The 18820-nt window shown below is 36.5% G+C and overlaps 1 protein-coding gene across 3 annotated transcripts in view; it reads right to left on the reverse strand.

The window, feature by feature from the left end:
• The window catches only part of LOC146455090 (forkhead box protein N3-like), a 22997-nt gene extending 7451 nt beyond the window's left edge, over window positions 1-15546 (reverse strand). The window contains exons 1-5 of one of the 3 annotated variants that reach the window (XM_085094691.1): window positions 15379-15545; window positions 15168-15249; window positions 1862-2435; window positions 1081-1238; window positions 334-353 (exon numbers count right to left, since the gene is read on the reverse strand). In XM_085094691.1, coding sequence (XP_084950817.1) covers window positions 334-353; window positions 1081-1238; window positions 1862-2428 — 745 coding nt within the window. In that variant the 5' untranslated portion in view covers window positions 2429-2435; window positions 15168-15249; window positions 15379-15545. Of the gene's footprint in view, window positions 1-333; window positions 354-1051; window positions 1239-1861; window positions 2436-15167; window positions 15250-15378 lie in introns of all 3 variants that reach the window. The other 2 variants (XM_085094693.1, XM_085094692.1) reach the window with 2 other exon arrangements.
• Between the last annotated feature and the right edge of the window lie 3274 nt (window positions 15547-18820).

The following is an 18820-nucleotide window of genomic DNA, read 5'->3' on the forward strand; positions in this document are numbered from 1 at the left end:
AATAAAATTCCCTTTCCGAACAGATCAGTCTGTTTTAGCATACACAAATGTGTCTCCAAAAGGGTAAAAAAGAAATTTGGCAACACAGATGACAACATGTTAAGTATTTTGCTGAAATGTTCTCACTGGGTGTCTCTAAGTCAAGATGGCTGGCTGAAATGACTAAAACAAAATAACAACAGGATAATTTGCTTTGTTTATAGCTGGCTGGTTTCTTTCTTAAGTCAGCTTCTCCGAAGTGTATTGATAACCCTGTGTCTACCTCACGTGAAATGTAAATTTTAGAAAAAGCATTACATGCTAATAATTGAAAAAAAAACCCATGTTACTCACCACTGTTGTTTCCGAGAGTACTGTAAAGACAACAGAAAAAAAAAAATGTTAACACATTTTCACTTTCTTTGCGTTTCTTTACTAAAACCAATGATCCAAGATCACTCGGATCAAGGTGCATCAAAGGAACCGACGAATCCTTACCCAGAGAGTAATCTTGGATCATTTAGGACTCAAATTCAAATTCATTCACTCTTTACAGAGACACTGTTAAGGCTGAACTAGCTAGGAAACATTGTTAAAGCCAATTTCCCGATTTGCTAAACTAGCAGTGAACAAGAGATTCTTTTTAAACTTTATCACACACCTAAGAAGTAAAATTTGCCAACTACAACATTCTCCAGTTAGCCAGCTGGCACGAAACAGTTTGGCCATGGTGTTATCATAAAAATGATCTTTCTCCTACTTCTCAAGGGTGGATCCAAGTAATTCAGAAACAAGGCCCATAAAAGTGTCGGCACGACAGCAATCTCAAGCCATTGGTGAAACATTCTAGGCAGGTGTGAAGAAATTCCCCTCAACCCCTACCCTTCCCCCCCCCCCCCAAAAAAAAAAAATAGAATTTAAGAAGTCCTCAAAAATCTTTTCTACATTTGAAACTCAAACACTTCCTATAAATTAAATTGCATACCACATAAGGAAAACAAAATAAAACAAAACCCATGTTGCCCAATACCACTAAACACTCAATACTCATGATGCAATGTTGTTTGAAAACGTATCTCCACATAAAAATTGTAAATGTACCTGTCAGTTCCATTGCTCTTTGGTGATGGTGGCGGTGTTGTTAATAGATGGTGATAAGGATGAAATGCAGGCGTCTTTCTAAGGGCTTGCAGCAGATTTGGTCTGTATTCAGGATCTACTGTCCATAATGATCCTTTACCAACATTCTGTGGATAAAACTACACCTGAGTCAGACCATCCCAAAGCTGTTAAGCCCATACTTGGGTCAAGAAATATGCTAGCTTTCAGGACTGTCTACAACTGTACAAGTGACAATCATTTGAATGAGGAGTACATTTCTTCCAATGGAACTGTTTGTTGTAATAATTATTAAAATGTTTAATGATTTTTCAGTCTGTGAATGAAATCCTAAACTGTGACCATTGAAAGCCATTGAAATGAAAGCTACTGAGCAGTACTTCCCTGTGGTGCCGTTTATTATGCTGTACAGGTGGTTCTAACTTTTGAGTTTGTGGATGAAATCCTAAAGTGCGACCATTCAAATGAAAGCTACTGAGCAGTACTTTCCTGTGGTGCTGTTTATTATGCTGTACAAGGTGATTCTAACTTTTGAGTCCTGTAGATGAAATCCTAAACGGTGACCATTCAAATGAAAGCTACTGAGCAGTACTTTGCTGTGGTGCTGTTTATTATGCTGTACAAGGTGGTTCTAACTCTTGAGTTTGTGGATGAAATCGTAAAGTGACCATCCTTGAAAAAAACCCTTCCATCCGGGAGGTGAGGATGTTTTTTAGAACTACACTGTACAGAGAATTTGGATTCTTCATTTCTCTTGACTCACCTGTCCCTTATCCTTGTCCACCTTCTTAAAACACTTGTTCAATGACAGGTTGTGACGCACTGAGTTCTTCCAACCAAGTCTTGCATCCCGGAAATACGGAAAGTGCTCCATAATCCAGCTGTAAATGTCCTTAACCGGTAGTCTCTTCATGGGTGCCTCCTCAATAGCCATAAATATGAGTGATGAAAAAGAATACGGCGGCTTTGACGGGCTCTTCCGTTTGTTTACTAACGAGTCCGGGGAAAAAGTTCCCTTTGCCTGGCCCCCTCTGGGAGGGGTCTCAAAGAGATCCCCGTTTACGTCCCTTGTTGGAGACATGGGAGGTACGGTGGCCGACACTTCAAAGCCTTTCAAAATGTCATTGTTTTGTAGCCAATTAAGGCTTGTTAAGTCATCGTCGGGGTCACCCTTTTCAGTTCTGATGGCACTAAAACAGCTCGCACTCAAGTTGACTTTAGTGCTTTCATCAAATGAGGTCCTGAAACTTGAAGCACCAAGAGATTGGCTGAGATAAGGCTTTGCAGGTGACTTCAGTTTATCCAGATCCGGCTTACGTATTGGTGGCATTGTCAACCTGCAGAGGAAAAGAAAAACAATCTTCCGTGAGAAACAAGAACAATATTATTATCCACCTCCACTATGTACCTAGATACAGTAGAAGAAAGATCCTCGCAGTTACTACGCAACTTAAACAGTTGCGAAAAGAAGGCCTGAAAAAAATTCAGGCTTGAAGGGGATTCAAACCCATGACCTCTGCGATGCCGGTGCAGTGCTCTACCAAGTGAGCTATCAAGCCAACTGGGAGCTGGTCATATTGTGAGTTCATAATATACCCGTGAAGGGTGAATAAATGAATATTATGTCAACATATATAGCAAGAGCAAAATACATGTTCCTTTTAAGCTCAGATTTTCAAAACAAATGAAACAATTTCTCTTAACTTTTCATGAAAGCTCGCTGATACATTTGTAGTTATAAGGATGACGTAAGTAAGCTCAAAACATATGGTATTTCCCATAAGCCTAATAAATGCAAGTTACAGCAACTTCATTAAATTATTTTAAATTTGTTTCATTTTAACAGCCAAAAACTTCTCAGACTTTCTTTAAACTCGAATTTACACAGAACGAAATATCTGATCAATGAGTACCAAGCACCATTTTTGAAAATAAGACTCTAGATGTTTAAAAAAAACAACTACAATGTACGCAGTAAGTAGAGAGAGCAATGATGTCATTGCATTGCCATGGTAACTTCAATATTTATGTTGATAAAACTCATTTCCTCTGAAATGTTGAATCTACCATATTTCTAGCAGACGTGCGACTATCATTCTCCTGGATAATGTTTAATGTATTGTGTTCAACCTTGGAAGACATCAGTACTGAAAAAATGCAATCAAGTTACCATAAGAATTCTTAATTTCGTCAAGAGAAATGTTAAAGTATTGATAAAGAAACTATTATTACACATTAAGGTCAGTTGTGTGCATAGTAATCAAACTATATTCAGTTAATACCTAGAGGCGTTAACTTTACAACTGTAGTTTGCAACTGTGGATGAACAATATGCAGTTGTGTATTATGGTGATAAAGTCAAGTTTTGGTATTACATGTACATAATTTACATGTGCAACAGACGTGAAAAAATGGTTTTGTAACTTATGAGTATCAACAGATAACAGGCAAAATGATGAAAATAATAATAATTGTTTCACTTCATATTAATATAGCTTACGTTGAAACCTTGGTGAAGAGCAGCATAAGATTTCTTTGACAAAAAATATTTCAGTTCCTACAGTTATACATGAAAGCCAAACTATGGTCCATGAAAGCCAAGTTAAACAAAGAACAAAATTCATCTGGAGTCAACCAGTCTCAATTTAATTTAACAACATGTAAATTTTTTGGATTTCAGTCACAACTGATAACTGATATGATAGTAATAATTATTTCTACCATCTGTCTCTAAGCAACCCACAGCCGAGAACAAGAAAAAGAAAAAAAAATTTAAAACGAGACTCGTAACTTCAAAGAGTTCCGAAGACAAAACGTTTGTTCTCTTGAAAAACTACTAACAGTTTCCAGGCGATGCTATATTAAATAAGAGTTTTTTTAACAAATGGGTCTTCTTCTGATTTTAAACCAACTATTGGCTGCAAAGCACAAGCATAAAAACACCTGTTTGTTATCAACATAGCATTTTGTGCAATAAATTACTATATCTGTTCTGTTTCATGCAAGTTGCTGCAACACAAGGTACAGAACTGTTGCCACTTGGCAAACTATCTTTGAAAATTAAATTATGAAAACCTTTTTATCTCTGTTTGATAGCATGCTGGTACTTTTGGTTTTAACTGCCTTATTAAAATGCAAATTGGAACTTTTGGACACAGCCAACACAAAATGAATCTAAGTGCACCTTGTCAACTTTACATTTCACATATCTTGTATTCTGATTGGCCAGTTAGAATGACTGCCATTAGATGGACGTCAAACAGATGCCAAGTGGCCAAAGTATGGCTTACACACTGTCAATTCCTTGGAATCATATTTGATCAGATAACAACATCTGTGATGCGAAACCTGAGCCAATTTTCCATGTACTGCCACTATCACTGCGCACGTCTAAAAATTAGCTGCCAGTGAACATTTCAGAACAGCTAAATAAATATAATGCCACTTCGAAGACTGCTAATTTGCAATCCTAGCTCTGAAGGAATGGCAACTTCTTAAAATATGCGTAACATGACATGTAGTTAGGTCATTAATAATACTGCTAAACAGAAACAAGGTGACATCTTTACTTGCTAACTTCTTTTCATATCAGTTCCAGAAAATGCCAAAAATGGCACAGCCATTCATCCACTCACCCACCCTTAGGGGAGACAACAACATACATGTACACGCTGTAGCTACACTCTTCTTCAGTTATACGAGCTCTAAAATAATTCACACCTTACACAATACCATTATAATAATATCATTACTCTTTTCTCAGGCCAAAATAGTAAAAAACCTAAACAAGATCATTATTAGGCAGTCTAATTTTGGACCTGTGAGCAAACATGTTGCACTTGTATTGACGCCCTTTAGCGAAACAGCAGTACATGCCCAAGAACTGCCATTTAAAGTTTTTATCCAAAGGTTACACTGAACTTCACACCTGTACTATTCTTGTTACTTTAAGAGTAACCTACAGCTATCCAGATCCCATAACATCACTTGAGGTTCTTCAAGGGTATCGAACAGCAATAGGTGTTAATGGTTACAGCCCTTATGGTGACATTTTTGTGGTCCACACCGCCCTTTCTGAATTTCAAAATTTGTCATATATGCATGTCACAATTTTGCTTGAGCCAGTGACATAACATAGAACAGTACTCAGAAACAACACATTTTGTAAACTAAAGTAAAATACTAGTAGTAATCACAGATTATTGGAGTGCGTTCGATTCCTTACATAGGACAAAACTTAGATATGGTGGGCACTTTCCTGTTCGTTTTAATTTGACTTATTTCGTTCGTTTTACTCTTTATGCAACTTTTCTTTATTGCAATAATCATCATCTTCACAGAATATTTGAAGTTTCCTTTCCAAATTAATAACCACAGTTTTCCCGCTGGTTACCCAGCCTGAATAACGCAAAGTTAATGGGCAAATAGAAATCTTAACTTTGAGGGTGAAGAAACATCTGGAGCATGAGGGATTATTTCACTCTTCCACCCTGAAGCTACGAGATTCGGGGCAAACCCAAGTACGTGACAGATCTGACAGAGAAAAATTAAAATTAAGGTTGCATGACATTTGCAAAATATTTTCGTAACGTCTTTAATCATTGAAGAACGTACTTTAACACAACACGGTATACTTTTATTTCTACTTGCTACTACTATTTACTAACAACAAGATTACAAGGTATTTCTTATACGCCACGCAAAAATTCCGCTGCTATGAAGCGATAAACATTTTGATTGTGGAGATCTAATTAGCATATTGGAGGTCTTGATCTCAGATAACCAAATGCGCGTGTGTAAGCATAAAAATCTAACACAGAGATAAAAATACTACCGCAGGCGATCGACTATATATTTCCATTTGTTACTAAATCTTACTATTTATTAGCTACTAGAAAGGTATTTTTTATACTTTACGCGAAATTTCCGCCTCTAGGAAGCGATAAACATTTTTCAGGTTGGGATCTAATTAGCAGTCTAATCTTAATCTCAGACACAAGTATAAAAATACCTCAAGAATTCAGAGAGATGAAAATGTTACTGAGACGGTACACTATTTGCTTTTACTTGCTACTACTCTTTACTTGCAACAAGAAAGATATTTTTGATACTCTACGCGAACATTTCGCTGCTATGAAGCAATAAACATTTTGGATGTAAGCTTACTCTACGCAAAAATCCCACCGCTATGAAGCGATAAACATTTTGAATGTTCCGATCTAATTAGTATATTGAAAGCCTTGTACAAGCATAAAAAATTATTATAGAAACCTCATGACTTTCGTGGGGATAAAAACTGTGTGCTACCGTATTGTCACTCATCGCAAATGATCCCGTATATGTCCTTGTTCGTCGAAGAGTGAAAGAAACAAAACCTCTAAACTTGAGTTGTGAGACGAACACAGTCTGCTGGCCACAGCGAAGCACGAGGCAGAATGCTTTGCGCAACGAAATTGTGACGTCATTCAAAATGGCGCTGAAAAGGTGAACGGCCGATCGAACGAAAAAACACGGGTCAGCTTTCGCTTGTATGCACAGGGAACCTATGCGATCACAGGCAGCCCAGAAGATTAGGAAGCGTTCTTCCTTCGTCGAACGCAATTAGTGTGATACTAAATCGTTAATTTTGTTTCCACTGTTTTCACTTTCTCATCTTTCTAAATACTACTAACTTAAAGCCCCATTCACACCAACAAAACATGTTTAATTAAACCGCCGGGTTTTAACAAAAATGAAAATTGGTAACAGAAAACTGAACCATTGGCTTTGACATAGGATTCAAGTAAACTTTAACTTATGCCTTCATTTGGGCTAACTCTGTAGTCGACAAAAACCCTAAAGCAGCTTTTATGAAGGAAACAATTTTAAACTGTGTTTAACTAAACAGCTTTTAAACGTGTTTAAGCCTTGGTGTGAATGGGGCATAAGTTACCCTCGAATTTGTTCCTAACTTGTTGTTGCTGTCACATCATCGTGTACCAGCTCTGTTGTACATGACCATTCCTTCCCTTCATGTTGCTGTTTCAGAGCCATGTTGATTGTTGGAATGAGTTTCTCCAGAAAAATAACCATGGATACTCCCCAAAGGCAGCTGCCTAACAGGAGCAAGGTAGCCTGGTGCACCCAAGAAATTGTAATTGCTTTGGGTGCCCAAATTTTTTTAAGCGGCACCTAACATTTTCACAGGTTGGGCTCCTAATTTCTTGGTTTTTGGCCTTGTGGGCTCCTTGAACTTTTTCTTAGGCAAAGGGGATTTTATCTAAGACCTCTTAAGGGCAATTTAGACGGTACGATTTTCTCTTACAACTGTCGCATGCGATTTCCAGAGCGTGCGCTGCTTGCGTCATGTAAAAATCGTACACAACTTTCGCCACTCAACATTGCCTTTACCTACGATTGTCGTAGGATTTTAAAACATGTTTTAAAATCCTACGACATTTTTCGTGTTGTGTGCCTCTGTCGTAAGGATGTTGTAGGTTGATTTACAAGATGCGATTCGTGTTGTAGGCAAGGCGTAAGTGTGTCGCATGCGACAAATCGTAGGCAAAATCGTACCGTCTAAATGGCCCTTTACCCTTCTGAAAATTCCAATATACATGTAGCTCCATATGTAGTTGGAGAGTGGGAGGGGGGGGGGGGGACTACACTACAGGACCTCTGTATTTCAAACTAAGATACCATGATAACGTTAACAAACCATTGACCCCCAACCTGCCCAACAAAAAAGTAGCAGTAGGACTTTACAGATATCAAATAAATAGCAAAAAGGGTCCCTGTCAGTTCAGTGCAGGTACGTAACATGTAACAATAGGTATGTTTACGGATTAACACTTTTTAACCAACACAATTTACCCAAAGTAAATAGGTTCAGTTTGAAAAAATATTAAACTAATGCTCCACAAACACAACTAACCGGAGACAATGATGGTGAATGTCTTAAACTTTTTACTGAAAGAAAACGAACTACAGTGTATTCAAAAGAATTTTTCATTAAACAAGATTTTATTGAGAAGTCCTTACACAAATGACATTTTAGCAACCCATAAGAAATGATAGTTGTTGGATGCTAAATCCAAAAGTAACGACTTTACAGTAGTTAGGCCTGAATGAACTCTGCTCGTAAATTGGTGTTATCTGCCAGTGCCAGCAATGCTAATAAAAATCGCACATTCTGTTTAAATTTCTGCTCACGTGACAAATTGTTGCTCGAATCTTACTCAGAACAATAAATTAGTGCTTATTGATAAGTATTCCTTATGTAGCAAAATTGTGGTGAAAGTGTTGTCTCAAAAAGGAACATCCAACAGATATGTAGAGGTATATAGAAATTGCCACAACAGCAAATTATCAGCACAAAAGGGATTGAATTCTTTTTTTTTTTTTTTAATTTCTTGTAATAATATTGTTATGTACATCTGCACATCTATTTTGTTACTTAATTTTGCCGTATTCTGCCGGCAGAATTTATCCTTGTCTACAGAGCAGTAAAATCAACATTCTATTTTGAAGTAATCTGACGCACATACCTACAAAGCTTACAGAAGGTGGGAGGTCACCCATTATGCAATCAATGTCAGCAGTATCATTTACTGACTTAAAATTATGTTTAAAACATCTGTTTCCATATTAGGCACATTCAGTGCATACAGGATGGAACAACACTTCCTTTTAACTGTGCAAATATGCAAGCAGATGAAAGAATTTTTTTCAACTTTGTATTTATAATCATGCACATTGAAAATTAAAATGAATTAAGGTAATCAAGTTTCTTGTTCGATGACATCTCACATTGGATTTATGTGTAACCCACAAAACCACAACTGATACAAATTCTAAGATATCATGGATGCAAGAGGAATATTTCGCAATTTCGCCATTGCAAGTCATACTTTATTTTTAATATTTACCTGACCCACTGAAAACATATTTAATACCTATATTTGACAATAAAAAAAATTATGACACAAAACAGATTACCATGTGACTACATCTGTCCTGGCAAATTTTTCTTTCCAAAATTCTGGAGAGAAAACAGTATCACAAAAGTGAAGTACTTTTGCATAAAATATTTTATTACTTGAATTGTTCTCATCTATATCCACGGACAAAGAGTAAAACCCAACTTGTACACTGTACAGCATTAAATGAACATCATCAGAGGAAAAGAACTCCTCAGTAGCTTTCATTTTAATGGTCACACTTTAGGATTCCATCCACAAATTAAACTCAAAAAAAAAAAAAAACTTATACATTGCACAATAAACAGCACTACAAGAAAGTACTGCTTTGTAACTTTCAGTTCATCAGGATTTCATCCACACACTCAAAAGTTACAACACTTATTGCATTTACATATATCCGACATCTGGAAACAGGATTAGGCAAATCATTTGTTGTTGTAATCAATACCCGTGATCTGACTTTTAAATCTCAGCTGATCCCATTTTGTTAACAAGATGGGATTGAATTTCCGTGGGAGAATAACATGCGAGACATTTAAAACTGAAAACGGAGCCATGTTGAGAAGGAAAGTGCAGTGAATTCTAAATCTGCATAATAAAGAAAAGACACATTGGTGCAAATAGCAAAATAATGCTACTTTGAGATTGGCGTCCTTTTAAACAAGCGTCACATAATTCAAATCTCAGCATGTCGTAAGATAAACTAATGTTAATTAGCTCCTTTCTCTTGCAAAATCGGCCTCTTATCAAGCAATATTTTAAGCATGCGTCTCCAACAGTTGTGTCTGTGGATTAAAATCTAAAAGAATACTACTCTTAGGAATGCATGATAAAGGAGCAGACTGCTTGTCTGGTGTTTCAGAGATTTGTTCTGATATTTTGCAAGACAGAATGAAGGATTCTGTCAAGATTCCAGTTGTAAGCTAGTGTTACTTTTAAATAAACATACAGGAAAGGCCACGTTTTGATTCACTTAGTTTATCTTCAATGAACATCTATGCTCCTCTGCCATTAACTTTGATGCCTTTTTGCAAAGCATGATCGACAACTTTTTAATAACTCATTTAATTGCTCTCAAACTGTATATAGCTCTAGGCAACACTGCTTCCTACAACTAATTGTCACATCTGAACCCACCTATTTTAATACTTCAAAGATATGAACAATGGGCTACAGCGCTTTTGAATAAAACAAAACCTTCTGGAAATATCCTGCTTTTATGTCATACACAATAAGACAAATATACAATCAAACTGTATAGACAAACTGTATATAGCTCTAGGCATTGGTTCCTACAACTAATTGTCACATCCGAACCCAGCTATTTCACTTCAATGATATGAACAATGGGCTACAGCGCTTTTGAATAAAACAAAACCTTCTGGAAATATCTTGCCTTTATGTCATACACAATAAGACAAATATAGCCATTGTAACTGAAAGAAGACGATATGCTTCACTCGCTCCCAAGGTTCAACAGACAAGGAAGAGAGCAAGCGACATCACAATCTAAATTAGAATAGATTTACTTAATGAACAAATATTCAGAAGTCATGACAAAATCCAGGTCCACCATGCATTCTTAATAAAAAATAATAAAAATCCCTAACATTTAGCAAATGTTTTTCTTGAACCATCAAACATGATCATGAAACACATACTTAACAGCACGTTGATAGAAAACCTCATTTGCGCACCAAATATTCGCAATCAAAATGCATGTGATGGAAAATGACAGAAGATTTATCTTTAATAAAGACCATTGCCTTTTAATAAGTTACGAATTTTATTAGTTTTATTCTGTCAATTTTTTGCTCAATAAGAAACATGTTCCTAAGTAAAAAACAAAAGCCTTAACAACTGCGTTTGACACAACTCAGTTGCCAAGATGTACGGCACAATTAAGATTAATATACATTCCTGTGATGACTCACAGACATAAAATATGGCAAAGCCTTCGAATTTAGAAAAAAACAAAGTTTGTTCTGGTAAGCTTAGTATTTCTTTAACTTGGTGAAAAATAAATTCATTATACCAAAGTCAAACTTACAGCCAGTCAGTGTGTTTCTAGGTCCAGATGAGATGGAAGAGTACATGTACATACTTCCTGGTATAAGTATTACACTATTTATTGCATGAACTCAGTATACATGGTACCATTTTAATCCATTTATGGTTATAAATTTTGATCATTCTGGTCAAAAATAATTTTGTTTTTTGCTACTGCCCACAATTTATGCTGAATAGGTAATGATTTTTCTGTAAAGCCTGCAGGAATATTTTATGGGTGTTAAAATTACATTGTTGGTCTAAAATACAAAATTAGGACCATCCTCAGTTTGCACAATCCCAACCCAAAATTCTGAAAGGTAAATCCCTCTCCCTGGGACTTCTCAAAGATAGAAGCCTGTGGATTAAATCTTTCAGTGTGACTTAATTCCAATGAAATCTATTGCACAATATAGTCATGTTGTGATTGTTCATATCTGAGTAAACATTGTTAACATAAACTCAGACATACTAATATTGCTAAATTCTGTTGCCTAGGCTTGAAAACTTTTAGCAGGGACAGATATAATGCTTTGAAAAGTAAATACAGGTGACATGGAATCTAACTTCCCTACGAAATACTCAACAGATAAAATATTGGCTGTGAACTTTTGTTGAGAGAGCTGTGTAAACCAGACACAAATGATCATGCTTAACACAATGGACACACTCCTAGGAGCAAATCACAGACCTAAGGAGTGACAAATCAAAGTTGTCTAACCTTTTAGTTGCTATGCACCTGGTACGTACATACTTGTCTATGCAAAATTCAAGACTTTTGTATGTACACACTTTTGTATGCAAACTTCAAGACTTTCCATACTTTTTGCAAACCATTATTTTCTTTTTCCAGACTCAAGGCTATGAGTTAAATGACTTCAAGATAGTGATGTCAGGGGGTAGGGTAGGGAGAGAGAGTTGTCACGATTCTGCGATTAAACATTTTGGCTAAGATGAAATTTAAACGAAATTTAACTCTGACAAAGATTTCACTTAGAAGTTAATCACTTATTTCAGCTTTAACAAACTCCAGACTTTAACATCATTTTCCGTACTTTATCCGGGTCTGGAAAACTAGTTTAAAACTTAAGTTGTGAGAATTTCAAAGCATTTCGTTCGTTGATCATCTTGTACTCTTCACAACTGTATGCTTCACAAATCAGCTGGTGCTATGCCTTGTAATCCATGTATACCATGTAAATGATCAAAGATATAACAATGTATGTCTCGATTGGTTAAGTAAATTCTCCCAACTGGTACCAAAAGAAATATTGATGAACGTGAGGAGAAATTACATATGCATGGTGAAAACTCCCCATTTTATTTTTCACAAATTATAGCAGCACTAAACAGTAATCATCATTACCACCATGACCTTTAATTTCTCTTGGTGTTTCAAACAGCTAAAAATGAGTCACGCCATCGTTATAAGACATTCATTCATTCGTAAAATAAAAGCCGCTCTTAATGTGATGGTTTTCATACCCACCAGGAACTAGACTGTTTTCTTCATATATTTTTTTATGTGATTGCGAATAAAACACCTTTATTCATAACTTTCTTAGTGTTTACAGCTACTGGTTTATCACTACGGCAACAGCACCAAGGTAACTAAAACAAAACCACCTTTAATGAAAATAAAAACCTCATGTCTGCCTCATGTGATAGAAATCGTCAAAATTAGCATGAAATGTAGTGAGCTGCATATTTATGAAGGCAATCCTAATAAAAATTTATCTAAAAATGTATGATGTTTTCTAAAAGGTTATACATATTAAAATGGAAATCAACCAAAAATTTTAACCACAGGGCAAATTAGCTTGCATTCTTTTCATGAAAATGTTTGTTATCAAATTTTGCTAAAAAGAAGTGTTAAAAAAATGGAAGCAATTTCCACGAAAAAATATTATTGGAGAAACGAGGTATTGACTCACTACGTTACGCACACATTTTAGCTTTTAAAAGTAATTACTGGACTATTTTCATTCATGGATGTAAACAAACACAAAGGTGCGGTGGCTGAACCCTAATTCAATCTCACGGAAAATGTCTTCTGTTGAGAATAATTAGTGCTTTGCTTTTAAACTAATTTTGCAGCTTAATTCGGATTGGTTGTATTATTATATTACGGTAATTAGCTTGGTTCTTTCAAGTTTTCTAACAAAGTGTGTTTTAGTTATTTTCCAAGACAGAAGTTCAAATTCTTACAAGCCATGTTGTTGACTTCGTCAATAAAATAGAAAGCAAAGTTTATTCATCACTTCAAGAGAAATTTTCGTTAGGACAAAAAATGCTAAGCTATTCATGAATGCAAAAAATCTTTTCACAATATGTCATCGATTAGTTTTATCTCGCCAACATATGGAAATTACAAATGGTTCAGCATCTTGGCGACGAAGAAAAAATAAATATTATTAAAATTAACTCGCGTTCTAAATAAAATTCCAGCACGCATTTTAATCTTGTAGTTAGCTGGGATGAAAAGTTGTTTCCAAAAAACAATTTTGTGTGTGTCATCTCTGCCTTTCGGGTTCCAAGAAAATTAATGAATGTGAATATATAGCAAAGGGTAGTTCCTCAAATCTTCAAGTCATAAAACGTCCACCGCACGGAATGTGTGAATGCGCGAAATGGGAGAAGGAAAAGATTCTATAATATGTATTTCTGAAACAAATTGGTTGATCGATATTGTTTCAGGGCTTTTCAAAATCTATTCAAAACAATTGCTTTACCCACAAGCTACATGTACAGAGAAATTTAAAAACACCCCATAGTGGATTGAATTACAAAAACATCGCCGAAAGTGAAGCTTGCTCGCAGCTTTCGCTACAGATGTTGAACAGGATGCGACGGTCGATTTTTTTCAAAGTTTACTGAGGTATCTGACATAAAAGTGCATTCTTGACACTTTGAAACTCAAGTCAGCTTCCTACACATTGAATGAAAAACATGGTTCATGATTTATTTATCTATATTAAAAATTCTTTTTATTTTCTGCGAAGGAACGAGACATCGGGGAACAAAAACTCCAAAAGTTACAAGTCACCTCGACTGTAGGAGGTGCTTTTGTGACTCTCCAGACTGGAAGGACAGCGTTTGCTAATAAATCAAAATCTCCAAGCAAATATCTTCGAAAGCGTTCGTACCTGTTGTTGCTAATAACACCGTGCCGCCATGCGGCCGATTTAATAATATATTGAAATTTTACGATCTGCAAAACAAAGGCTTGACAAAGAAATAGCGAGAAAATAGCGGAGGTCTTCTGAAAATCGCTGCAAATTACTCTTTCGTCGAGTTCAAAAACAGCGCCAAACTCCTAGTTCGAACAAAATCCGGTCCAATGATTCCTTTGATAACAATCCGCACCGCAGAATCATTCTACAATAGAATACACACAATTTGCAATATCCGTAAAGAATAAAACTCAAGTCCCAAAGGACATCCTCGCCACTTCCCACACTAAAACTGAACCATAACACGAGTAGAATAATGCTTGATAATTGCCGTTTTGTCAGGCGAGAGAACTGAAAGAATCGCACCAGCGAAACTGAAATGGGAGTTTTTACAACTCGACGGAATTTTTTCGCGTAACAATATTCTTTGAATTGCGAACGATCGGACAATGTGCTCGCAGAACACACGTGTGAAAGAGCAAGATATTCATTACAAACAGTACTCATATGTTGGCATGACTTTCTAGTTAATCAGGATTTATCAAACTTTGGTGTTTGACTTTCCAAAGGTACTGATTCTTCTCGCCGATAACGCACTGAATCAGCAGGCCATGCCATTGAAACATGGAGCGGCACAAAAACACAGGGCCATTGAGGAAATTTCATTCTTGGCGATGATTCTGCTAAAAAATCTTTCACTTTTCACAGTATTTGAGACAATGGTCTCTCAATAAAAACATTTACTACAAGGAACTGAGCAGTGATTTTGAATTACGGGGGCTAAGTGCTGGTTTTGGTCACAACGATTCCTCACACTCTACAACGTGGCTATGGAGCCACTGTGAAACTAAAAAGATCACATGACAATTAATACGAAAATGCCCACCTCAAAACAGCTAGTTGTCCTCTTCAGTTCATCGTTGAAGCCTTCTGCTACTTCTTCACCTTCGTAGTGGTGGAGAACGGGGCTGAAACATGCCAGAGAAACAACACTCCGTTAATATGTACAACAACACATGAGCAATAACCGTTCTTTCGAGCACGACGTTCGGCGAATGACGACATCGAAGAAGCAACTGAGATTTTCGAAAATTTACCTCGTCAACTGACAACGACAAGAAAAATCAAAGCTCTTCCTTTGACGCTGAGATAAGACAGGTTACGAAACAATCCCCACTGACCGGAGTCGATCAAGCTAAGTGTCTCACATTGGTAGTAAAATGAAATGATATGACGAAGGACGGTGAGGGGACATTGGAACAGGAGGGCTGGTAACCGAGGTAACGTCAAGCCATGGACTTGTCTCTATAGTAACAAGCGTCCGAATCCACTTTGCCGCCAAAATTGGAGTTTCCTTATGACCGATATTACCCACTTTCAAACCACTAATTTATGGCGGCCAATGTTTTTGTTAAAAGCTAATATTCTGTTTTCGGTCCCATTAATAAGAACTCGCATTCTAAATGGCTAATAAAGCTTTCCCCGAGTTACAGAGCAAAAGCAGACGTTGATATTTTTTAACTGTTCATCTTTTGAAGAAGTCCTTTGAAAGCTGCGCGCGGGTGGTTTTTGGTCGTTGAAAAGAAATTAGTGTTTACTAGAAATATCACCTCTGGCGCTCTAAAAACTAAATCACAATAAGGCAGACCGCCAAATTGTTTTAGTATGATATTTAATATGTTATATTTCCTTGCTCATTCAGTGCGAAACTGAAAATTGATCCCCTCAGCACAAAAATAGGACAAAAGAAGCCCCGATTCAGCGTAAACGGAACCCAACAAGCGAAAATTTTAACTTGAAATTATTAAAAAGATCCTGACTCACTCATGGGTTAATAAATGTTTGCGACCAAAGGGCCAATACGCGTTGAGTGTCGTCAATTATTTTATTCATAGAATAAGAGTTTTACATTTTTTATGAATATCTAATTATGCTTGCAATTATTGAGAACCAATTCTCTCGCGAAAGGGAGAATGCCAAGCTAAATGATTTGCAGTATAAAAACAAAATTCGGCTAAAAATGTTATGGTGTTGTTTTATTCCCGAGCAAACGACTTTAATAGCGGGGTTTGCGTAGCCGAGGTTGTTTTCAAAACCAAATGGAGATATAGCGTCAATGTTTCTATGGCATTGGTAATATGGAAATAAAATTCGACCAAGCTTTTAGGTTTCTAAGCGATACGAGGACGCTGTTAGTATCACCATTGTGTTTTCCAACGTTTCATCATCGTGTTTGCTAAAAGACTTAACTTGGTGTTTCGCTCTTGACAAACTAAATAAATAATTCAACACTAAAGTTGGTCGGAGAAATGATAAATATTTGTCAAATAAGATTCAGCCCCCCAGAAAATGTGATTTTAATTTTCAAGGGCGCGTCAGAGAGAGATTAATTTGTGTGAAAGCGCGAGTTGGCAAGAATCCCTTACTGACAATAAAACGGCTTCAACTGTTGAACCGGAGAAAAATGTCAGTTTTAAAGAGAGCCTGAAAAACAAAACAAAAAGGCCCATCAGTTTCTAGACATAACAAGCCAATATTTGAACGAAACATTTTAGTGTATAGCCAAGCTTTCAAGACTACATCGGAACAAAGTGGGAAAGACCTAGTATAGTTGAATGTTTAAAATATTACCGTGGTACAATGTGTTTTAGTAAGGGCTAGTTTCGCAGCAAAGATTGCGTGAATTTTTCACTGGCTTTCTATCTCCCGTAATCGGGATACTCAGGCAAGTATTTTACTTGGTTTAATCCGTCAGTGCTGAAGATAACTAACCAAGGTGATTATCATGAAAGTTCTTCACCGTGCCAAGCCATTAGCAAAAATTTTAGAATCAATCAATCAAATGTTACTCCCTCAGGGGATTTGAAGGAAACATCGAGTTTAATCCTTAGAAATTAAAAAATGTTTTGGCAGTTTTCAAGAAATTTTCATCTTCCTCGACACGTGATAGCTTGTATTAGAACCAACGCCGAGAAACTCGTACTTAAAAATATGGGCTGCAATGCCATGGGCACTTCTGCCGTCAGACGCGACGCTTTTGATCGAGAAATTCAAACATGCAAACGATCTTCGGGTTAGAGAATTTATGCATATTCCGTTTTGGTCATTTTAAAACTTAAACTGTTTCTGTTCATCAGAATAAAATAACTGTTGCATGGCTGTGTTGAATTGGTCACGCTTTTGGCCTCCGATACATGAACGATTTGCGGATTCAGGAACGGTCATCTTGTTTTTCACAACAGTATGGCGCAGACATTGTTTTTCTTCAATTCTAATGCAAAACTGTTCAGCAAAGTCTAATCTTAGCTTCTTCACAGTCATTATCCTGTTATCTTTGCGTTTTGCTTTGACATCTATACGTCGCAAAGTTGTCATAGAGTAAACATTTAAAGTCATAATTGAATCGTAACTTAGACTGTGCAGAACGGTCGACGCTCCAAATTAAACAACACGCATTTCTTTCTTTTACTATACAATGATAGCACATCTTTACGATTTTAGAGAATTGCCCGACACAGTAAGAAAATTTACTGCCGGATGCGAAAAAGAAAACTCAAATTAGTTTAGAAAAAGCGACCACGTTATTCAAACTCGTAAACAATAGGCTTACCACCTGTTCAAAATGAAACTGGTGAGGGGAGGATTATCAACCCTTTATTCATTAAAAGCACATTCGCTCTGTGTGTTCCCGTCAGTTGAAGAACATGGAATTTAATTATAAACTGGCCGTCATTGTTAAAACGCTTTGCTCTAGTACAGCTGTCCTCGGATCGTAACCAAGACGCCAGCTTTTGGGCGTTTTTATACTTGCATGTACGCCGCTTTGCGTCGCCTAGCAATTATCTGCTCACTGCACTTCTGGGAAGTCACGAGTCGACAGCAGTGAATTCGATATGTTCAGACATGTTTTCTAGGATAACCTTTCAAGTAATGTAAATATTTTCAGAAGTATAAATAATTTTTGGCACTTGAGTACTCACCTACACTTCTTTATAATGATCGGAAAAAAACACCGCTCTTGAGAGAAGAAAATCGTGAATGCTAATTAAAAATGGTTTCGGTCGGAATTGTGGGTTTTATCTATAAATATCCGTGAGAATACCACAGCGACTTAAGTGGCCATTCATGAACATTTTTTATTATCACACACAATATTATACATGTACCAATACGACCTAAAATATGGCCAGTTTCCTTGACAACAAAAACTAAACAGCCCAAAGCCATACATAGACGCTATTTGGAACTTGTTCAAAATGAATGCTTTCAGTTTCTGATCCCGAAAATCAGACTTTAACAAGATTGTACTGTTTCCGCTAAATGTCTTTTTCTTTTTGTACATTCGCTGTTTGTAATGTAAATTAAATTTCTGGTAATTTTTGATCGAATATAAACTGCTGTCGACGCCGGAGTGCAATTCTACTGATAAAACGTGACGTGATTTTGTTCGTATGTCTCCCAGTTTTAGCTGGCGTCCGTGTTATTAAACCTAAGCGATGTACGTACTTGTTCAAGCTATACAGGGTGTTATTCAGACTT

This window comes from Pavona decussata, unplaced genomic scaffold (assembly GCF_977016875.1).
Source record: "Pavona decussata unplaced genomic scaffold, jaPavDecu1.1 SCAFFOLD_286, whole genome shotgun sequence".
In the NCBI taxonomy this organism is placed as follows: domain Eukaryota; kingdom Metazoa; phylum Cnidaria; class Anthozoa; order Scleractinia; family Agariciidae; genus Pavona; species Pavona decussata.